The following is a 24,911-nucleotide window of genomic DNA, read 5'->3' on the forward strand; positions in this document are numbered from 1 at the left end:
AAAGATACGACGGCATTTGGCTAAGATCCGACAGGCGTACGCCTTCCGATCTTAGGATGCAATACTTCGGCGGCCGCTGGGTGGAGATCGCGTAGTTTTCCGCGTCGGGTATGCTAATTAGCTGTTTACGGCGATCCACGAAGGTACGCGCGTTCGTCGCATTCTCTTACGTCGTCGCTAGTCGGCTTTTCGCGTCGCAAAGTTACGGCTGCTATTTAGGTGGTGTAACAATAGACAGCCCATGTTAAAGTATGGCCGTCGTTCCCGTGTCGAATTTCAAATTTTTTTTTTTTTGCGTAAGTCATCCGGGAATATGAAAGGACATAACGCACGTCGCCGTTCAAAAAATTCCGTCGGGGCGACGTCATTTCGGGCAATGCACGGCGGGAAATTTCAAAACGGAGCATGCGTTTCCCCTTTACGCTACGCCGCTGCAAGTTTACACGCAAGTGCTTTGTGAATCAAGCACTTACGATGAAAACTTGCGGCGGTGTAACGTAAAGGGGAAACGTTACGCTGCAGCGCAAGTACGTGAATCTGGCCCAGAGCCTTTAGTTACACTTTAAGAATGTTACACTGTTGTCACCATCATGAAATGTCATGCAAATGCAACCATTGTTGGAACCAATACAGGTAGATGCAAAAACGCTGCAAGAGATCAGCACCACTAAGATGCAACAAAGGATGAAACAAACAGTAAAAACAAATATTTTATTGAACAAAAATGGCAATTCTTCATTATACATAATAATACATTAGAAACTAAAATGTATTCAGATAGGGTTTATATCTTCTTTTCTATAATTGTAACTTTAACAGAGTAACTAAACAGTGAATGCTATATATTCACGTAACACTGTAAGACTTTCTGCTTTGCTATCTTAACGTTCACATTGTTCCCTCTCTGATATATCTGTGTGACATCCTGCCTGGAGCCACTTATCACTGTCACTGTTCCTGGCAGGATACATTGTGTATGGCTCTCTGAGTGAAGAGGAGGGGAACATTCAGTATGCACAGAAGATTTTTGGACAGTAGAAATGTGGGGACTTAGAAAGCCTGGCTGATTTATGAATTATTCCTCACTTGTAATCGGGTCAGAATGGAGTTGTGCAAGATTAATGTTTTCAAGATAACCCAGTTGATTTCAAGGCGTGATTGACTCAGTGTTCTCTTTTCACAATCACAACACAGATACCCAAGCAGAACAAGACCAATGGTAATAATGAAACCTATAAAAAATATATATATATTTCCTAAACTACCGGATTCATATACATACATTGGCAACAAAAAGTATTAACTGGTTTTATGTAGTAATTTGCTATCAATATTATCTAAACCTCATCAAAGGCCTGGCCATACATGGAGCAAATTTCTGTCCTTGGGGGGGGTCAGCCATCCTGGCCGGGAGCTGGTGCTCAATTCTTTTGGAGGGGGGGGGGGAGACAAACATCCCAGTCACCAGCTCCCCCGATCGGCCGCACTACTTATGCCCATCTAGGTCGTGAGCAGCTTTGGCGGCTTCCCCGCTTCTTCTCCTTCTCGCCAGCTTCACGGGTGGCTTCAGTGGCTTCCCAGCTGCTTATCCTCCTCGGCAGTTTCCCGGGCGGCTTTGGTGGCTTACCAGTTGCTTATCCTCTGGCTTCTCAGCTGCTTCTCTTCCTCAGCGGCTTCCCAAGTGGATTAGGTGGCTACCCCACTGCTGCTCCTAGTTGCCAATCCGGTCGCTTTTCCTCCCAGCCAACCCGGTCTTAAGACCCGCTTCCTGATTGGCTGGGAGAAGAAGCAGGAATACAATATTGAATATTAATTCGCTAATATCACACAAGTGGGTGGACTCGGGGCGCAGTGCTCTGTGCCCTGAGCCCACCCATTTTGAAGCCAATTAGAGCCTCAGGCTCTGATCAACTGCTTCTAAAAGAAGAAGAAAACCCCATAGAAATCCATGCAACCGATACCCTGCATGGAGATTAGGGGTCAGGCCCATGGAGATTAGGGGAGCGGCATGCCTGCGCTCTGTATGAGCAACATGTAAGCTAATATAGCAGGCTGGCTGTACCCAAGTTTTTTGATTGATCAATCAATTTGGTACATTCAGCCTGCCCACTAATGGTTCAAATCTCAGCTGGTTTCAGCAGAACCAGCTGGGATTCGACCTGTGTATGGCCAACCTAAATCACAACAGTAGACAACCACAATGTGCTTTAGCTGATAACATATAATAAATCCTAATTTCTCATGTCTTTATTTAACAAACCCATTAAACAGTCACAGTGCTGGGGGGAAAGTAAGTGAACCCATAGACTAGGAAGGCCAGATGTCCCGGTTTTCCAGGGACAGTCCCCAGATTGAGGACACTGTCCCCATCCCTGGTTTTGTGTGAATGGATTCCAACAGAAGCTGGGGCAATTTCAAAGACACTAGCTTAGGGGTGTGTATTTTTTTCATTATCTGTGCCCCTTTCTGATGATCATGTGTTGGTCAGAGCAGAGAGACTATTTCTTCAGTTTCCGGCCATAAATATATCCCCTATTTTGTAGACGCTAAAACGTTTGCGAAAAAATATGTAGAACACATATTGGCCTAAACTGATGAAGAAATAAAAAAAAAAAAACATTTTTGGGGATATTTATTATAGAAAAAAATTAAAAATATTTTTTAAGTTTTTTTTAAATTGTCGATCTTTCCACCAAAAGAAAGCTCTATTTGTGGGGAAAAAGGATGTCAATTTTGTCTGCATGCAGTGTCGCACAACCGCACAATTTTGCAGTGCTGTATCGCAAAAAATGGCCTGGTCATTAAGGGGAAAAATCTTCCGGTCCTTAAGTGATTAAGAAAAACAACTTGGCACAGCACCAGTTTGTGACTGGACTATGAAAGGGCAGAGGTATCTTGTTGAAGCCATTCTTGTGCTCCCACTAGACAGATGAAGGTAGAGTAACATACCGATGATAGTTCTATTAACCACTTGCCGACCGCTGCACCACTATGTAAGTCGACAACATGGCACCGGCAGGCAGATTGACGTACAGGTTGATCCTGCTGCCCAGCGGGCACGCGCGCTCCTGCCGCGTGCCTCGCGAGTGCGGCTGTGGGTCCTGGGAACTCGATGTTCCCGGGAGGCCTGCGATTGCGGACGGCAAGGGCAGAACAGGGGAATGCCTTTGTAAACAAGGCATTCCCCTATTCTGCCTAGTGACACTGTCACTGATGACCGTTCCCCGTGATCGGGGACGGTCATCAGTGACGTGTCACGTGTAGCCACGCCCCCTAACAGTAAGAATCACTCCCTAGGGAAAACTCAACCCCTGCACCACCACCTAGTGGTTAACCGCTTCACTGCCAGTGTAATTTTTACAGTTATCAGTGCATTTTTATAGCACTGATCGCTGTAAAAATTACAATGGTCCCAAAATGGTGTCAAAAGTGTCAGATGTGTCCGCCATAATGTTGCAGTCACGATAAAAATGGTTGATCGCCGTCATAACTAGTAAAAAAAAAATTATTAATAAAAATGCCATAAGACAGTCCCCTATTTTGTAGAAGCTATAACTTTTGCGCAAACCAATCAATAAACGCTTATTGCAATTTTTTTTTTGCCAAAAGTATGCAGAAGAATACGTATCGGCCTAAAACGTTTTTTTATATATTTTTTTGGGGATATTTATTACAGTTTAAGGACAAAATATTGATTTTTTTCAGAATTTACGCTCTTTTTTTTTGTTTATATCGCAAAAAAAAAAAAAAAAATCGCACAGGTGATCAAATACCACCAAAAGAAAGCTCTATTTGTGGGAACAAAAAGGACGTAAATTTTGTTTTGGAGCACGGCCGCTCAATTGTCAGTTAAAGCGACGCAGTGCCGAATCGCAAAAAGTGGCCAGATCCTTGACCACCAAAATGGTCGGGGGCTGAAGCGGTTAAAAACTCATTTTTTTTTATAAAAATAACTGAATAAATTATTGATCAAATTGACCCATAACTGAAACAAGCTAATATTTTTTTTATATATCTGCCTGGAGTTCAGCTTTAGATGTAAAATTTTCCTTTAAGACTGGTGTGTACTTTTGACTTGCTCTCCTGTACATATTTTACGACAGTCATAATGAAGATGATAATTGTATATGTGTAATTATAAAACCCCTTGGGCATAAGGCAATAACCGTTTTAATGACAGGCACCGCCTGGTGACAGCACAGCTAAGCAGCAGCTTACAATATTTTACAGTTATAATTCGAAGTGCACTCTTGTATGCTGAGCATTACAAGATGCAAACAGCATAGTCTAGCAATGTCTGATAAAGGTTAAAAATAGATAAAAAAAAAGAAAAAGGCCCCTACTTTAAAGAGACAGGTTCTGTTAATAGCTTCAACAATATTGCAGTTTGCCAATCCCTAAAGGTGATGGATGCATTTTTTTTTTATTTCTGCCTTTTTTCCTCAATTTTTATCTGGTGATCTGGCCAGTAACACGCTTCCTGCCTTAGAATGGCTCCACTCTGATGGAAGAGCAATGGAGACGCCTTTGGACAGCAGCATTGTCAATCTGGGAGGAGAGTAGTGTTACCCTACAGGTGTAGATGGACTTGACTATCAAATTAAAGCTGAACTCCTACTAACACATTTTGGGCAGTTGCAGTAACACTTTTTTTCCTTCCGAGATGAAGTTTTAACTTAAAGCGGAGTTCCGCCCAAAAGAGCAACAACGTTTTTTACCTTCATACATTCTAGTCGACAAGTGGTTAAAAAAATAGCAGACTTGCAAGTCAGACTGACACGCCGCATCTCCGATCGTCAGAGGCTTCTTACCACGTGATCACCTGTGACCAATCACAGCTGATCACCGCGTGAACCAGGAAGTGCCAGTAAATGGCATTCCTTCGCGCTGACAGGGAGAGTCAATTGGCGGCTCTCCCTGTCAGAAGGGGGGGGGGTCTGTGCTGATAATCAGCACATTGATTATCAGCACAGCCCCCTCAGATCTGATAATCTGCTACTAATCAGTGCCCAGCAGTGTCCCCATAATAAAGTCTGCCAGTGCCCACCACAGTGCCAAAAAGAGTCCACCACAGTGCCAATCAGTGCCCAGCAGTAACACCTGTCAGTAACTAATCAGTACCTCATCATCAGTGCTGCCCATCATTGCCACCTGTCAGTGCCACCTATCAGTGCCAATCAATGCTGCCTGTCAGTGCCCATCCCAGCCGCCTGTCAGTGCCCATTAGTGCCACCTGTCAGTGCTCATCAGTGCAGCCTGTCATTGCCCATCAGTGCCGCCTATTAGTGCTGCATATCAGTGCCGCCAATTGGTGCCCATGAGTGCTGCCTATCAGTGCCACCTATCAGTGGCCATCAATTCTACATTTCACTGCCTCCTCATCAGTGCCCATCAGTGAATTTTATGACCGAAACTAAGAAACAATGTATGTTTAGCAAAAAATAAAAACCCCAGAGGTGATCAAATACCACCAAAAGAAAGCTCTATTTGTGGAAAGAAAATTATAAAAATGTAGTTTGGGTACAGTGTTGCATGACCGCGCAATTGTCACTCAAAGTGTGACAGCGCTGAAAGCTGAAAATTGGCCTGGGCAGGAGGGGGCAAAAGTGCCCAGTATTGAAGTGGTTAAAGTGCAAGCTGATCTTTAGACTTTTATGCAAAGCCTAACCTATGTAATAATAGACGTAACAAGATAAAGAAAATTGCTGATGGCAGTGTGTTGTGTCAGTCATCCCTGCCCAGCTCCTTCCTTCTTCTATCTATGGAGAGAACAAAGTCATTTTATCAATTTTCCAATCAATATTAACACTGTATGTGGACTCTACAGAAGCTCTTACCTTTGGATTTCTGTATCTGAGAACATTTGATATTTTATTAGAAGACATTTATAAGAAAAGGCAGTCAATACTCATGACAACAGTGGCGCCAAAGTTCAGCAGAATATGATCTCTTACCTCTTTAAAAACCATTAGCAAATCTCCATCCAGAATACAATGGAACAAATGCAGTGATTTGCAGTCAATACAACAAAACAGAGAAGAACATTGTCTATTTTTATTAAATTACCTTTACAGTGATGACAAATGCATGCTTCAAGCTGAACTCTGGCCAAAAACAATGTTTGGCCATTTGCACTGTACAATTAAATGAGCACTAATGAAGTGCGTGCAATGTGTGGCCGCTGCTGTGTTATGTAATACTCTTAAAGCGGGGTTCCAACCACAATTAGCATTTTTTAAATGTATGTCCTTTCATCATGCGTTTCCGGTCACTTACTATTTTACAATCCGCATAGTTATTCAAAAAAGATAGTTTATAAAACTATGTCCACACCTTTGTCATTTTGCTTGTGGGCATTGTGAAGCCCACAAGCACTTACTTCCTGGAAGTCTTGGATGGGGAGTGATAATTGGGTAGCGCACTGCATCCTGGGAAATGATGACACACATTTCCCAGGAGCATTAGAGGGAGATGATGTCAGGATCCTAGGTGATTCCAAAGGCAGATTTTGTGGGACTGCATAGCAACAGGCATTTCCAGATGAGTAAAACATTTTTTTTTCTTTTTTTCTTTTTTAGGTCTAATGAGCACAATAATGAAAACAATTTTTGGGATGGAAACTCCACTTTAAGTTCATTCCCCTCATTACAGTCAGCACCAAAACCCGCAGTTCTGTCCCAAGTACACAGATCACAGTGGATCATTCGCTCTGCAGCTCTTCCATTCCAAAAACATCTTGCATTTTTTTTTTAAATCAATGTACAGTGTTCTGTGATTGGGGGAGGTGTGGATTCACATCGCAATCTCATTTTTTCTAATCACAGAACTTGTATTTACTAAAAGAAATCGGCGTACGTCTTGTACATCACCGCGTTCTTGACGGTCGGAATTTCCGACAAGATTTGTGTGACCGTGTGTATGCAACACAAGTTTGAGCCAACATTCCGTCAGAAAAAATCCACGGTTTTCTTGTCGGAATTTCCGATCGTGTGTACGCGGCATTAGAGAAAGAAAGTGCGGGGAAATCCAACATTTTAGAGTTGTTCCCAGAACAAGAGATAAGGGGAAATCTTCCAATTGGAAAACTATCTAGGAGGGGAATTCCATATCAATTTGGGAGATTTCCACTTGCTTCCTGTTGAATCTCTGGAACATGATGTGAAAGGAGATTTTTCCAATGGTACGGAGACAGCAAAACCCAGCATTCAGTTTTTTTAAATCAGAGAATGGTTTATAAATAAAATGTGCCGACAAACGACAAAAAATCAGTTTCCAGAGTAACCATGCCACAGTACAATGCTCATATTCAATGCTAACATCCATTTGTCTTAACATTGTTAAGCATCTAAACATTTACAGTATGTCTACAAGTGTAAAATGCACATCAAAAAGTATCACTAGAGATCTTTAAAAGAAACAAAATGAGTATTGGAAGGCGTACCTCCCCAATCAGAAAAGTAGCCTTTCCACCTGTATATCAAGAGCGCTATCCAGTATCCAACCACAGGGACCACATTTTTCAAATTTTCATGCATATCCCCTATATTGAGATATATATATATATATATATATATATATATATATATATATATATATATATATATATATTGTAAGGGGTTAGCTCGGTAGCGGGGGTGTTTGACTCCCTGGATGGGTTCACTACACACGGAACGATACAGAGAAACAGCCGAAGACGGTTGAAAACAAAGAATTTGGTTTATTCTTCCATCTTGCTGGAAACAAGTGCAAGCATCCAAACAGCATAAACAAAATCAAACATAAAATAAACCCTGGCCACTTGGGGCGTCTATCTTCACCACACAGGAACCTATCTATGGAGTCTGGCACAGCCTACTGCTGGGCCGACACTGCTGATCCTACAGCAGAAAAACAAATAGTCTTTTTGATTTTTATCACACGGAAAAATCAACAGCACCTCACCTGTTCAGAAGTATTTCTGTTCACTGCTCTCCTTCACTCAAAAAGCCTCAGGATGCAGTAATCAGTAGTGATCCTCTGGATTACTTATAGAGGCCTTAATTGCCTCATTCTGAACAGCTGAAGTTTTTCAACGCTCCTTAAATCTTTCTGGCTGCTTCTGCAGCCGACACCTGATAATAATTGGTATATTGTCTAAACAAGGCAGAAATGTATCTCCCGTCTGTGACAACACCCACAGATTTACCTGACTTCCTGACACTATATATATATATATATATATATATATATATATATATATATATATAAAATCTATCTTCCAGACTGAGCATTTCACCCATTTGTTTTATCCAGTCTGCATGCGTGAGCGGTACTCGATTTAACCCTTCTCTGATCTTCTCAAAGCTACAAAAAAGTCTTAACATTTTTAACTTTTTGTTTTTTATACTTGCACCCATCCTCAAAGTAAACTGTCTCTTCCCTTGACATTTCATACTGAGCATATGATAAGGAAAATGCATAAGTAGAAGTGACCATAAGTGATCACATCAAAATGATCAGTATATCAGTAGGGGTATTCCATCCACTTGTCAACTTTATGGCATCAGCAAGCTATTGTTTTGCCAGCTCCTCACACATGCCCCACACACTAGTCCAGAACTTAACATATTACAGGGGTCTTGAATTAAATTTCAAGGAGGTCCGGTCACTAAAATTTTCTTTGGGCCGAGGTCCGAATCTCAAGTCCCCATTTTTCCCCATCACAGCGCTTCTTTACATCAGGTGTCCCCATCACAGCGCCCCTTTACATCAGGTGTCCCCATCACAGCGCCCCTTTACATCAGGTGTCCCCATCACAGCATCCCTTTACATCAGGTGTCCCCATCACAGCATCCCTTTACATCAGGTGTCCCTATCACAGTGCCCCTTTACATCAGGGGTCCCCATCACAGCATCCCTTTACATCAGGGGTCCCCATCACAGCATCCCTTTACATTAGGGGTCCCCATCACAGCATCCCTTTACATCAGGGGTCCCCATCACAGCATCCCTTTACATTAGGTGTCCCCATCACAGCATCCCTTTACATCAGGGGTCCCCATCACAGCATCCCTTTACATTAGGTGTCCCCATCACAGCATCCCTTTACATCAGGTGTCCCCATCACAGAATCCCTTTACATCAGGTGTCCCCATCACAGAATCCCTTTACATCAGGTGTCCCCATCACAGCATCCCTTTACATCAGGTGTCCCTATCACAGTGCCCCTTTACATCAGGGGTCCCCATCACAGCATCCCTTTACATCAGGGGTCCCCATCACAGCATCCCTTTACATTAGGGGTCCCCATCACAGCATCCCTTTACATCAGGGGTCCCCACCACAGCATCCCTTTACATTAGGTGTCCCCATCACAGCATCCCTTTACATCAGGGGTCCCCATCACAGCATCCCTTTACATTAGGTGTCCCCATCACAGCATCCCTTTACATCAGGTGTCCCCATCACAGAATCCCTTTACATCAGGTGTCCCCATCACAGAATCCCTTTACATCAGGGGTCCCCATCACAGCATCCCTTTACATCAGGTGTCCCCATCACAGAATCCCTTTACATCAGGTGTCCCCATCACAGAATCCCTTTACATCAGGGGTCCCCATCACAGAATCCCTTTACATCAGGTGTCCCCATCACGGAATCCCTTTACATCAGGTGTCCCCATCACAGAATCCCTTTACATCAGGGGTCCCCATCACAGAATCCCTTTACATCAGGTGTCCCCATCACAGAATCCCTTTACATCAGGGGTCCCCATCACAGCATCCCTTTACATCAGGTGTCCCCATCACAGAATCCCTTTACATCAGGTGTCCCCATCACAGAATCCCTTTACATCAGGGGTCCCCATCACAGAATCCCTTTACATCAGGTGTCCCCATCACAGAATCCCTTTACATCAGGGGTCCCCATCACAGCATCCCTTTACATCAGGTGTCCCCATCACATAATCCCTTTACATCAGGTGTCCCCATCACAGAATCCCTTTACATCAGGGGTCCCCATCACAGCAACCCTTTACATTAGGTGTCCCCATCACAGCATCCCTTTACATCAGGTGTCCCCATCACAGCATCCCTTTACATCAGGTGTCCCCATCACAGCATCCCTTTACATGTGCCTATTAGCGTGCCCCTTAACATAAAATAAGGGTCACGCCGATGGGCACAGTTTATGTTAAGGGACACTCTAATGGACAAGTTTTATGTTAAGGGACATCCTGATGGGCACATTTTATATTAACATAAAATCTGCCCATCAGCGCGCCCCTTAACATAAAATAAGGGTCACGCCGATGGGCACATTTTATGTTAAGGGACACTCTAATGGACAAGTTTTATGTTAAGGGACATCCTGATGGGCACATTTCATATTAACATAAAATCTGCCCATCAGAGTGCTCCTTAATACAAAATGTGCCCATCAGTGTTGCTCTTAAAATAAAATATGCCCATCAGAGTGCCCCTTAACAAAAAATGTTCCCATCAGCATGGCCCTTAACATAAAATAAGGGTCACGCTGATGTGCACCTTTTATGTTAAGGGGCACTCTGATGGGCACATTTTATTTTAAGGGGTACGCTGATGGGTATATTTTTAATGGGTACACTAATGGGCATATTTTATGTTAAGGGGCACTCTGATGGGCACAACAAAATGTGTCCATCAGTGTGCCCCTTAACAAAATATGCTCATCAGTGTGCACATTAAAAATATACCCATCAGAGTGCCCCTTAAAATAAAATTCGTCCATCAGAGTTTCCCATTAACATAAAAAAAAGGTGCCCATCATCGTGACCATTAATGAAATATGTCCAGCAGTGTACACAATAATAAATATGCCCATTAGTGACAACTAATTAACTTGTCACATACCTTGCATACAAGATGGGCGAAAGCTGTGCGATATGGCGAGCCCGGGACCGCGAGTAGTAGGGGGGCGGGGCGCGCACGGACGTCACGCCCCAATCTCACAAAGAGAGCCAGGAGTGGACCCGCAAGCTGCAGGGGGCGGGGCACGCACGTGACGTCACGTCCCATCGTGAGTGCAAGCCTGTCTTCTCCACTCTCAGCGTCACTGGTTGCTGGGGAAACCCGCGGCCCCAGCAAACCAACACTGACATTTAAAATTATACTGGCGGCATAGCGGTCCGGGCAGAAGCGCCACCCGGGCCGGACTCGGACCGCGGGCCGCCATTTAGTGACGGCTGGTCTATAATAAGACAGTGAAAGAGCAGCAGCATATCAGCAGGGTCACAGGTCAGTGTATGTTTCCTTTTCCTGTGCACATGCCTGTGAAGCCCTGACGAAGTTCATAGTAGTGATCTTATGCCGCGTACACAGAATTTTTTCATCGGATATTCCGACCGTGTGTATGCCCCATCTGACTTTTTCCGACGGACTTAGAAAGAGAACATGTTCTCTTTTTTCCGACAGAAAAAAATTCTATTGGAAATTCCATTCGTCTGTATGGAATTCCATGGAGAAAAAAAAAACACATGCTCGAAAACAATTTGACGCAAGCTCGGAAGCATTGAACTTAATTTTTCTAGGCTCATCGTAGTGTTGTACGTCACCGTGTTTTTGACGGTCGGAATTTGGTGTGCCCTGGTGTATGCAAGACAGCTTGAGCGGAATTCTGTTGGAAAAAGCCATCGTGTGTACGCGGCATTACCTGTTGGTGTGAGTTCTGCTGTAAAGGAGACTACAGGAGTCTGAGACAGGTTGAGATACTTCCATGTGGAAACACATTCATGATTTTCATTAAAGGAACACTAAAAGCAAACTTTTTTTTTTTTTTTAAATAACAAACATGTTATACTTACCTCCACTGTGCAGCTCGTTTTGCACAGAGTGTCCCCTAACCCTGTCTTCTGGGGTCCCTCGGCGGCTGTCTCGGCTCCTCCTCGCAAGAGCTTTCCACCGTCATACGAGCGAGCTCGCATGGTGGAAAGCTTTTGCGAGCACGCTCCAGTGATACAGCAGCAGGCATAGCCGCTGACTGTATCACTCGGCCCCGCCCCCCGGCGCACCGCGTCATCCGCTGTGATTGACAGCAGCGCCAGCCAATTGCTGCGCTGCTATCAATCCGTCCAGCCTAGCCAATTAACGGGCAGGTTGGGAACCGAAGAGGATCACATGGACTTTCGAGGGGTCAGGTAAGTAAAACGGGGGTTCGGGGGGGCGGTACCGTTGGATGTTTTTTCACCTTAATGCATAGGATGCATTAAGGTGAAAAAACATTTACCTGTACAACCCCTTTAAGATGCAACTGGTTTATATAGGTTTTAGGAATTCCATTACATAATACAATTTTTGGAGTGCGCTTTAAACACACTACTAATTTCAATGCTTTTTTTTTTTTTTTTTTTAGCTTTATCTTGGTAACAGTCCTTGGGTAACTCCACAGGCAACTTGGTAACTGTTCTCATGTGAACTCACAAGGAATTTCATAACCATTCTCAAGCAAAGCTTGTAGGCCAGGCTCCCCATTGTTAGTTTTTATGTTGGGTTAGCCAGGGGCATTCCAGTTCTATTTGTCAGAAACATGGCCATCAGAAAGCCACACACACCCCCCATATGTGCACGTTAACATGTGGATCTCCTGGATACGGTAATTATTAACTCTGCAGTTTTCACTGTAGCGATGGGGCTCCTGTTTTACCCGATCCATAACGTTACACACAGCCTTAGAGGTTCCAAAGAAAAAAAATAAAATAAGCAGTTTATCCCCTGAATACTAATCTCCCAGGGGCCCTGTATAAAACTCACTATACAAAACAAAGCTCTATACATACATATCTATATATACAGTACCTTGAAAAAGTATTCATACTCCTTGAAATTTTCCACACTTTGTCATGTTACAACCAAAAAGATAGATGTTTTATATTGGGATTTTATGTGATAGACTGACACAAAGTGGCAGATAATTGTGAAGTGGAAGGAAAATGATAAATGTTTTTCAAAATATTTACAAATAAATATCTGAAAAGTGTGGTGTGCATTTGTATTCAGCCCCCCTGAGTCATTACTTGGTAGAACAACCTTTTGCTGCAATTACAGCTGGAGGTAAGTCTCTACCAGCTTTGCAGATCTTGGGCCAGATTCAGTAAGAGTTAGGCCGGCGTATCAGTAGATACGCCGACCTAACTCGGAATTTGCGCTGTCCTAAGTTTAAGTGTATTCTCAAACAGAGATACACTTAAACCTATCTAAGATACGACGGCTTGCGCCGTCCTATCTTAGGGTGCAATATTTAGGCTGACCGCTAGGTGGCGCTTCCATTGCGGTCGGCGTAGAATATGTAAATCACTAGATACGCCTATTCACGAACGTACGCCCGGCCGACGCTTTACAGATACGCCGATTACGTAACGCATTATCAGGCCTAAAGTTATTTCATCAAATAGCTGGAATAGTAATGTTAAGTATGGCCGTCGTTCCCGAATCGAAATTTGAATATTTTACGTCGTTTGCGTAAGTCGTCCGTGAATAGGGATTTACGTCATTTACGTCCACGTCAAAACCAATAGGCCCGTGCGGCGTACGTTGCCGCAATGCACACTGGGATATGTAGGCGGACGGCGCATGCGCAGTTACAAAAAAACGTCAATCACGTCAGGTCAAACAAAATTAACATTAAACACGCCCCCCTCGGCCTATTTTGAATTAGGCGCCCTTACGCCCGCCCGCTTTAGGCTACGCCGCCATAACTTAGCAGGCAAGTACTTTGTGAATCATGTACTTGCCTCGCTAACTTACGGCGGCGTAGTGTAAACACGATACACTACGCCGCCGCAAAGTTAGGGCGGGCTATGTGAATCTAGCCCCTAGAGAGTAACATTTTTGGCGATTCTTCTTAGCTTGAGCTCAAGCTCTGATAGATTGGATTGAACAGCAATTTTTAAATCTTTCCACAGATTCTCAATTGGATTTAGGTCTGGACTTTGACTGGGCCATTCTAAAGGCCCGTACACACGGTCGGACTTTTTGCCAACAAACTTCAAAATCTGCAAGTTTTCAAATTTGTCCGATCGTGTGTACGCTCCATCGGACCAACTTTTCCGGGTTTCATCGGACAAAAAGTTTGATCTGCAACTACAAACTTTACGTCAACAAAAGTCCTATGGTGCCTAGTCCGACCGTGTGTACAGCAAAAGTACAAATGCGCATGCTCAGAAGCAAAGACCAGCCGAAAGCGTTCTGTCTGGTTGAACTACTAGCCAAGAATGACCGCTATAGGGGTTTAGTTCACCTTTTAATTTTCATGTGAAAAGGTAAACTTACATTTTAAATGCAGCAGACCCACAGTGTTGTCACCTTTTAGGAAGTTAGGAAAATACTGGGTATGAGGGAGATCAACAGGTATTTTTTTTTTTTTTTACTTGCAGAATTTAATAAAAAGATAAAGCATGGTGAAATGTACATGTATTGCGGAGATGTACTGAATTTTTTATTTATTTTGCCCAGACATATATTTTGAGGCTCTATTCAGATCTGTGTGTTCTGGTTGCCCAGCAACTATTTTTCAAAAGGTCTTCAACACTGCCATCCTCCATGGTTCTGTCATGAGATTTACTTGATTTACTTTAGTGTGCTGCACTGTAATGCCGCGTACGTACACACAATCGGTTTGTCTGATAAAAAACGGTCTGATGGACCGTTTTCATCAGACTACCCGATCGTGTGTGGGCCCCATCGGTTTTTTAACCATCGGTTAAAAAAATAGGAACTTGTTTTAAAATATCTGATGGTTAAGTAACCGATAGAAAAAAAACGATCGTCTGTAGACACGTCCATCGGTTAAAAATCCACGCATGCTCAGACTAAATTAGGGGACGGGAGCGCTCGTTCTGGTAAAACTAGCGTTCGTTATGGAGATAGCACATTCATCACGCTGTAACAGACAGAAAAGCGCGAATCGTCTCTTACTAACACGAAATCAGCTAAAGCAGCCCCAAGGGTGGCGCTATTGAATTTGAACTTCCCCTTTATACTGCCGGTGCAGTGTCATATTCTGCTGCCTATCCTAGAATGCTGCGGAAGTCACGTGACGGCCAACTGCGCATGCGCAATGCGTTCCAACGGCAAATGTTATGCGTTCCAGGGGATTTACGACACTACCCTTCAGTGAACCATCACAATTTGTCACGGAAGTGACGTATTACCATACACGGAGCGGGGAGAGAGAGAGAGAGACCCATTCAGAGCGAGAGAGAAATAGACATATAGAGATACATTCAGAGCTAGAGAGGCATACAGATATAGAGATACTGAGAGAAAACCGGGGCTCAGGGAGGGGATTACCTCCCCTATGTGCATTACTTCCGTTATATAAAATATATGTACACCATCTCTCTCTCGCTCTGAATGTATCTCAGTATCTCTATTTCTCTCTTGCTATGAATGGGTCTCTCTCTCTCTCTCCCCGCGCTCCGTCTATGGTAATACGTCACTTCCGTGACAAATTGTGATGGGTTCACTGAAGGGTAGTGTCATAAATCCCCTGGAACGCATCGCATTTGCCGTTGGAGCGCATTGCGCATGCGCAGTTGCCTGCCACGTGACTTCCGCAGCATTCTGCGATAGGGAGCAGAATATGACAACACACCGTCGTACGTGGTTTATGTGACCGCCTTCTGATACGATTGTTTTTTTAACCGATGGTGTGTAGGTCAGCTTCATCAGATAACTGATGGAAAAATCCATCAGACCGTTTTCATGGGATGGACCGATCCTGTGTACAGGGCATAACAGCGATATTTTTTTTCAAGTTAAACCAAGTGATCCCAAACGTGTGAAATTGCTACCGCCCTATGAACAGAGGGCTTTACGTGTCTTTCCTGATTCCAGTATATTTGGGCAAATTTATTCCACGGATGCATTCTCATCATAACGGTTCCAATATTTGAAATTAATGAGTTCACTTTAACCTCAAAGCTTACAATACATTCGGTTTAATGGTTCTGGCTAGGATTGAACATCTTTCCATGCAATCCTGTCATCTCTGTCACTTCTGTGTGTTGTAATTTGGATGGGAAGCAGCTATAAAAATATGCATTTTACATTAATCCAATCCACTGATTTGTAAGAGAGGGATTATAAAACCAAGCAAACCAGCACTCTTCAGAATCATCTTTAAATATTTATGGTGTGTTAGCAGCAGGGCATCAGTGAGCTGTATTGGAAAAACCTAAGTTGTGTATCATTAAATTCACAAAATAAAATGGAACACAAATGCAAAGTTAAACAGCACTTCCTGCCGCAGGCTGACAGCACTAAGCCACTGTCATGGAATTTGCAATGGCGTTGTCAGCCTGCCTTGTGAGCTTCTTTAGTTGGCTGTTGGGTTGCCTATCTGATAGACAGCATAGACAACCTAATGGTCAACTAAAGGAGCTGCATGTCAGGCTGTTGCTAATTGCGAGACAATGGGGGTTATTTACCAAAACTGGAGCGTTCAAAATCTTGCGCAGCACTGCATAGAAACCAATCAGCTTCCAGGTTTCATTGCCAATGCTTTATTGAACAAGGAGAAGTTAGAAGCTGATTGGCTACCATGCACAGCTGCACCAGATTCTGTGTGCACCAGTTTAACCACTTGTGGGCCGCCCAACGCCGATATACGTCAGCAGAATGGCACGGCTGGGCACAGGCACGTACAGGTACATTTCCCTTTAAGTGCCCAGCCGCGGGGCTGACGGCACACTCGCGACCCAGTCCGAAGCTCCGTGACCGCGCCCGCAGGTCCCGATCGCTGCCGGAGTACCGCGATCGGGTCACAGGAGCTGAAGAAAGGTAGAGGTGAGTGTAAACAAACCTTCCCCGTTCTTCTCTGTGGCTTGACACTGATCGTCTGTTCCCTGTTATAGGGAACGACGATCAGTGATGTCACACGTCCAGCCACGCCCCCCCTACAGTAAGAATCACTCCCTTAGGGCACACTTAACCCCTTAGCGCCCCCTAGTGGTTAACCCCTTCACTACCATTGCCATTTTCACAGTAATCGGCGCATTTTTATAGCACTTTTCGCTGTGAAAATGACAATAGTCCCAAAAATGTGTCAAAAGTGTCCGATGTGTCCGCCATAATATAGCAGTCACGAAAAAAAATTGCTGATCACCGCCATTACTAGTAAAACTATAACTTTTGCGCAAACCAATCAATAAACGCTTTTTTACCAAAAATATGTAGAATAATACGTATCGGCCTAAACTGAGGGAAAAAAAATAAATTATATGTATTTTTGGTGGATATTTATTACAGCAAAAAGTAAAAAATATTGAATTTTTTTTCAAAATTGTCGCTCTATTTTTGTTTATAGCGCAAAAAATAAAAACCGCAGAGGTGATCAAATACCACCAAAAGAAAGCTCTATTTGTGGGAAAAAAAGGACGCCAATTTTGTTTGGGAGCCACGTCGCACGACTGCGCAATTGTGAGTCAAAACGACGCAGTGCCGAAACGCAAAAAGGGGCCTTGTCCTTTACCTGCATAATGGTCCGGATCTTAAGTGGTTAAGTAAATCTTCCCCAATGGCTTAAAGTGTATTTCCACTTCAAGCCGACATAACGTAAATATGCGGCCTTCGGCTTAAAGGGGTTGTACCGGGGTGTTTTTTAGACCCTAAGTTGCCAGGGTATGTAAACTTATGAGCACAACTGTATATATATATATATAATTTTTTTTCAATGTATCCAGATGTGTAAAAATGTGATCCATGCTCACTGCTCCTTGGCAGCAAACAGCAGCACAGGCCTGAGATTGACAGCTAATTCCCATCTGATTGGCAGTGTCCAGCTTGACCCTGTAACATTCGCTATCAGCACAGTGTAGTTTGAGGGAATGCCAATGACACTTTGATTAGGTGGGTGTCAAGCACTGGTCTTTTTTAAGGAAAATATCTTCAGTCCACTGAACAAATGTCATTCACCATTTTACTGACAAGATCGCTGTAATCCTTTTGCTAAAAAAAAAATTCACAACTGTTGAATATTGATTTTATTACTCGACTTCAAAAAGAAGAGATGTCCTGTAACATGGTAATTACCACTCTGTTGTGAAATATTCATATTGAGCACATCTCACCATTTAAATGTATATACAACAATGCCTGAAGACAGCAAGTAAAGTCAATGAATGAAGCAATAATGGTACACATCACACCAGAGCTGTGCTACAGGCAGAATGTTCATTCTGAATTTGCTAGGTATGCATATTAGAAAAGCAAATAATATTGTTATGTGTTCTTTAAGAAACAATAAATGCAGCCAATGTAACAAATGTAATTTCCCAGGGCAAGGAAGATCAGGAGCCAATCAGGCTTGGCTGGAAAGCACATGTGCTTGAGAGTAAAGCCACATACACACGGTAGGACTTTTTGACAACAAACTTCAAAATGAGCAAGTTTTCAAAAAAATCCTATCGTGTGTACGCTCCATCGGACAAACTTTTTCGGTTTTCATCAGGCAAAAGTTTGCTCTGCAAACGGACAAACTTTTTGGCAACAAAAGTCCTACGGTGCAAAGTCATATAGTGTGTACAGAAATCCATCGGACTTTTGGTGGTATTTGATCACCTCTGCGTTTTTTTTTTCCGCTATAAACAAAAATAGAGCGACAAATCAATATTTTTTACTTTTTGCTATAATAAATATGCCCAAAAAATATATAAAAAATCGTTTTTTTTCCTCAGTTTAGGACGATATGTATTCTTCTACATATGTTTGATAAAAAAATTGCAATAATCGTTTATTAATTGGTTTGCGCAAAAGTTATAGCGTCTGCAAAATAGGGGATAGTTTTATGGCATTTTTATTAATTTTATTTAAAAAAAGGGCCACGTACAGGTACGTGATTATGCCTGTCCGTGCCCTTCTGCCGACGTATATCTTTTTTTTAACTTCAAAACCAAGTTTATTGAGGTGCAGAAAATAAGAGGTACATACATGGTAGGCATTTGATCAACATTGATCAATAATTAATACATTTTTTTTACAGATATATATTGTACAATTCAGGTTCGCAAACCGTTTCACACCAGGCCCTATGCACATATGTTTAACATTGTCATACGTATACGAAGAAACCCTACACATTCCAGAGACCTAATACATGTAACAAATCAACCACGCCACCCTCCCTCCACAGCCCCTCTTCACCTGCCAGAGACTCATACCGTGCATGTTTCCCCTGCCGACGTATATCTACATGGGCTGGTCCTTAAGTGGTTAAAGCATTGTAAATAATTTGACTACCTATCTTCCACAGTGTCCTCAAGTTCCTCTCTTTATCATTCCTTCTTTTCTCTCCCAGTCTCCCCTTCTCTGTATATTATATAATGACATGTACTAAAGTTTATTTCTTAATATGTGCTAAGAGCATTCTTTAATTCTTCAATTTACATTTTGTGTTTTTAGATTATACCAATTCCAAGAAGTTTTCATTGGATGATGAGGAATCTTTATACACATCTCTGAAATCAGATGAACGTTATATGTCGCAGCCAGAGTCCTCCTACTTTACTGGCATTCTGAAGAAAGGTGATGGTGGCACAAGGTTGGATGCAGAGGAATTTGGAACCGCCTCCCGTTCTCCTCAAGACACACCCATGTTTGAGGGTCGTGGTTTGCTCAGTTCAGATTCAGGAATTGAGATGACACCCGCAGAAAGCAAGGATGTGATCAAAACTTTATCTGACCCTTCAGAGGGCGATAAATTAGAAGCTTGCAAGTACATCGACATCAGCAGGTCTCCAGATACAAAACCTCAGCATTCTCCTGAAGAGGTTTACGACAGAAAGCAGAGCCCAGTAGGTTATGACTTTGCTTTTAAGGATCATCAGCGTGAAGATATTTCATATTCACCATATATGGAGGAACGCGATGATAATGTTGGCTTATATAGCCACACAGCAACCGTAAATACTAAGACCTCCCCTGTGAAAATTACTCTTACTGGGACAGAATCGTCTATAGAATGTGACTTTTTTGAAACTAGTTATCAGGGGGTATCAGAACTAGGCTTAAAACCAGGTGGTGACTCGGTTCCAACAGTAACGGTATCAGAACCAGAAGATGATAGCCCCGAGTCCTTGACACCACCGTCCTTTCATGGAGGTAAGTGACTAAGCAGAAGTATTGGTTATTACAAAACTTCTAAAGTAAAGTGGTAACAGTAACATGAGATTTACATTCATATTGTACATTTTTGAGGTGTGCTGTTGACCTTCCCATGGAATTGTTTCCTTTTCGATTTTTATTCTGCTTTAAATATGAAGTTAAAGCCGGCAATAGATGGTTCGAATCTCGGCTGGTTCAGCAGGAACTCAGCCAAGAATCGACCCATGGATGGGTAGGGTGTATGTACCCAAGTGGATTGATCGATCAACTTGGGTTCTCCTGGTAGAGAAGGTTCCCCCTTACAGAAAGAATACAATAACCCTAGGGGAATCGAGCAATTATCTTTCCTGCAAACCATGTTGTAGGAAAGAAAATTGCTCCGTCTATGGCTAGCTTAAAGTGGTTGTAAACCCGTTACAACCACTTTTACCTACAGGTAAGCCTAGATTAAGGTACTTGAAATATCTCCTAAACCGCCATGGTTTAGGAGATATTTACAAAAATCACGGCGCAGATGTCTACCGCATATACGTCGTAGACAACGGCGCAGGCGCACTTTAGCGACGGCGAGCGTGCCGTTCCTAATGGACACCATGCCGTGACAGGCGGCTCTCGCGTGCATGCACGGGAGTGAATCACAGAGCCACGATATCAGGAAGTCAGTCCCGGGAGAGGTGTCGGCCGCCCGAGCAGTGTACGAGGACGGCTGCGGGGCTTCGATCTGAGGTGAGTATTACATAATGAGCTAGTATGCTATGCTAGGCTAGGCTTACTTCCTCTTTAAGTCTGCATATATTTTGCTTTATGTAGTTCTTCCTTTCTCCCTTCATCAACATGCTAATCATTTTTTTTTTTAAAGAACTTTTTTATTAAATAACATATATTAAACCCTTTGCTTGTAGCTTGCCTTAGGTAACGCTCATATGTGATGTTGAACCTCCATGATTGATATAAAAGAAACCCAGGAAATGAAAGACATGGGCCAGGGACAGTCAGTCAGTCTGAGGAGGAAAGAGTTAGATGGTGCTTGCTTCAGCAAGGAGATGAGGAGGGCCCTAAGCCAACTTGCTGCATGTGGTGCAAAGCTCACAGTTAGAGGAAACTATTTCAGTACAGGAGGCTGTACAACTGTGTAAGATCGCAGGTAAGGCTGGAATTTCGTTTTGAGATTGCTGATGTGTTCATAAAGTTCTGCCATTTTATGGCCATGTCTTACTAAAAGCAAGTAAACCCAAATGTCACACATGGTTAAGCATTGCAGTGCATTGCTGTTTGCCTGAAGATGAGGTCCAGCAGTTTTTTAACTTCCGATGATGCTGCAATGTCATGCAAAATTCAGTATAGTAACTAAGGGCCAGATTCACGAATAATTGCGGCCGTGTAACGTAACCCGTTTACGTTACACCGCCGCAAGTTTTCAGTGTAAGTGCCTGATCCTCAAAGCACTTACCTGGAAACTTGCGGCGGTGTAATGTAAAGTCGTCCGGCGCAACCCTGCCCAATTCAAATGGGGCGGGCACCATTTAAATTAGACGCGCTCCCGCGCCGGACATTCTGCGCATGCTCCATTTGCAATTTTCCCGACGTGCTTTGCGCAAACTTACGGCGCCCCGACGTGTTTGTGAATCGCGACGTGCGTAACGTACTTACGCCGAAAAAAAAAAATTCAAAAGCGACGCAGGAACGACGGCCATACTTTAACATGGTGGAGTAATTTTACACCATGTTAATAGAACACCTAACTTTGCGAGGGGAAAAAAAGACTTGCGCCGACGTAACGACGGGAAAAACCTTTGTGGATCGCCTTAAATCCTCATTTGCATACCCGACACTGGAATACGACGCAAACTCCCCCCAGCGGCGGCCGAGGTACTGCATCCTAAGATCCGACGGTGTAAGTCAATTACACCTGTCGGATCTTAGGGCTATCTATGCGTAACTGATTCTATGAATCAGTCGCATAGATACTCTGAGAGATACGACCGCGTATCAGAGATACGACGGCGTATCAGAGATACGCCGTCGTATCTCTTCTGTGAATCTGGCCCTAAGATAACACCAGTTAAGTACTGACCATGGTCCTGAAAAATCATTACTGTATCTGTAATGCTATAGGGCAGATGCTTCTATCTTGCTATAAGATACCAGCCTAGAACATTAGACCTCCTGGGGTCTCAGTGGCGCAGTGGAAGTTTCAGAGGGGTCCCCCCCTTTTTTACTGTAAGTGCATCCATCTTAAAGAGGTTGTAAAGGTTTGTTTTTTATTTTCTAAATAGGTTCCTTTAAGCTAGTGCATTATTGGCTCACCTAACTTTTTCCTTTAATTTTCCTTCTAAATGTTTTTTTCTTTGTCTGAATTTTTCACTTCCTGTTCCCACTCATTAAGATTGCCCCCATCATCCGAGCCGTTCTGGTTGGGGGTTAGTCAGCGTGCTCGTCCCCTCCCTTCGAACTACATCTCTGCGGGGAGACGCTGTGGACGTTCACACTCCCCCGCACACAGCTTTCAAGCACCGATCACGACAGTTAATGCGAAAATATCCCAAGGGACAAGCACGAAAATGTTTCTTGTACAATAACAGAACAAACGATTTTCGTGTAATTAGTACGGTAATTGTATGAAAAAAAAAAGTTAATCATTAGATCGACTTCTGTCGAGCAGGAATGGCCATACTTGGATTGAAATTTGGATCACCTTTGGGCAGCTTAAAGTGGGCCATACATGGATCAACAATTGGAGGATTCAGCAGGGACCGGCGGAACTTCAATCCTTGTCTGGGCAGACTGGTTATATCCATATCGATTGAGTTGGGTACAACCAGCCTGTAGGATTTTTGCCATGCAATTACTGTCGGCGGCTAAAGCTGCTAGCAGTAATCCATGTGTTCTAACAGAAGGAAATGTTCCCTGCGTCCCCTCTACTGGCAGAGCACAATAGCACTGCGGGAGGCATTCAGACAGTCCATATTGATGGGGGAATTAAGCAAATGTCTTTCTTTCTACCCATGGTCTATGGCAGTGATGGCGAACCTTGGCACCCCAGATGTTTTGGAACTACATTTCCCATGATGCTCATGCACTCAGCAGTGTAGTTAAACATCATGGGAAATGTAGTTCCAAAACATCTGGGGTGCCAAGGTTCGCCATCACTGGTCTTTGGGCTGCCTAAGAGACAGACCAAACAATACTAGATCTGGAAAATAGTAGAGATTGATTCAAACATGATATAAAGTCAGCAGAGATTAACCTTTGGATAAAAGTTAGTCTTCATTTATTTCAAAATGAGAGGACTCGTGCTTAACACACATTAATCAGAAATGGATGCCTGCACTATAGATATCTTTATTGTATATTAATACTTTGCCAAACCAAGTTATCTAATAAGTTTGTATACATTTGAGTCATGTTTTTAATTTTTTTGTCTTGTGTTTACTGTCATTAATGGGATTAGCTTTAAAAGAGATATAATACCCTTATGCACAGCTATGGATCAATGCTGTCAAAAGCAAACATGCTCAAAATAATTACAATGACTAGTCAATTTTCAGTAACGCAATTACGGTAAAGCTAGCTTATCTGTCAATATAACTGCCACAATCTAATACAGTCATATTATACATCCAGCCAGCTTCTCAAGAAAAAAATAATTGGTACTGAAGTAATTAGACTATGAAACATGCACCAAGATCATGACATAAAAAGCATCTAAGAATATGGAAAAAATACTGCAACACAGCCAGCTTGTTATCACATGTGTATCTTGAACATTAACAGTAATGCCAATGAGCCCATTGACACTATTATACTGCAGTACTGAGTGTGTTACTGTACATTGTAGTAGATATGTGCGTTGTGTTATCACGTACCTGGTAGCAGAGCCTGATATGGTGAGGAAGGCCTCTCTTATACCTCTGACTCGGGGCCCATGATAGAGTAGACAGGAGGTGCAGGAGTACAGAGTGGCATGAGTGCCTGCTTCCTAGCAGTACGGCAGATGTCAACGCTGGGCAGGAGAAGTCATCCGATGGCCCCCGGTAAGCAGATAGAGTAGCAGAGTCAGACAGGCCGGGTCATACATAGACAGGATGGGTCGGGAACAGAGCACAGGCACGTGCGTGGTCAGGAAACAAGCCTGTTTAGAAACTGATCAGTGAAGCAAGAGCCAATGGAACAGATAGAAGCAGAAGTCAGGGGACAGGCCAAAGTCATTACAGGCGGAGTACAGAGAGTGGTCAAGACAAGTTAGCAACTGGAGTCAGGATACAGAGTCACAGGATACACAGGAGGCTGAAGACAAAGCAGCACAGATCCTGAGCACTGGCCAAACTTAAATAGCCAGTTTAGCTCCAAGATCTGTCACAGGTGCACTTGAGCTCCGGCGCGAGCGAGAATGCACGAGGGCACTTGTGCGATCGCGCGAGTTTGTGCATATTCATTAGCCTGTGCCCAATTCTTGCGAGCGCTAAAGGGAACATGTTTTAACCTGTGCACAAAAGTCCGTCAAGAGGAGTCATCTTGTCTATTGTCAAGCCTTTTCCTCACGTGTGATGAAGAGCCATTCAGTCGGAATGGCACCCCAATGTATGCACATTGCATATTGCACAATAACACAAATGCATTTTTACTTTTGGATAGAAGGTTCAAGACCTGCAAGGTTTTTTTGTGCTGTCATGCCGCGTACACGCTATCTGTTAAACCGATGAGAACGGTCTGATGGACCGTTTTCATTGGTTAACCGATGAAGCTGACTGATGGTCAGTCGTGCCTACACACCATCGGTTAAAAAAACGATCG

At 43.2% G+C, this 24,911-nt stretch overlaps 1 protein-coding gene across 1 annotated transcript in view; it reads left to right on the forward strand.

The window, feature by feature from the left end:
* Positions 1-24,911, forward strand: part of RTN1 (reticulon 1) — a 194,702-nt gene that overhangs the window by 75,985 nt on the left and 93,806 nt on the right. Inside the window, exon 2 of the mRNA XM_040331957.1 lies at positions 19,416-20,114. Within this exon, the coding sequence (XP_040187891.1) occupies positions 19,416-20,114 (699 nt within the window). The remainder of the gene's footprint in view (positions 1-19,415; positions 20,115-24,911) is intronic.

The sequence above is a fragment of the Rana temporaria genome, chromosome 13 (assembly GCF_905171775.1).
Source record: "Rana temporaria chromosome 13, aRanTem1.1, whole genome shotgun sequence".
Lineage (NCBI taxonomy): Eukaryota > Metazoa > Chordata > Amphibia > Anura > Ranidae > Rana > Rana temporaria.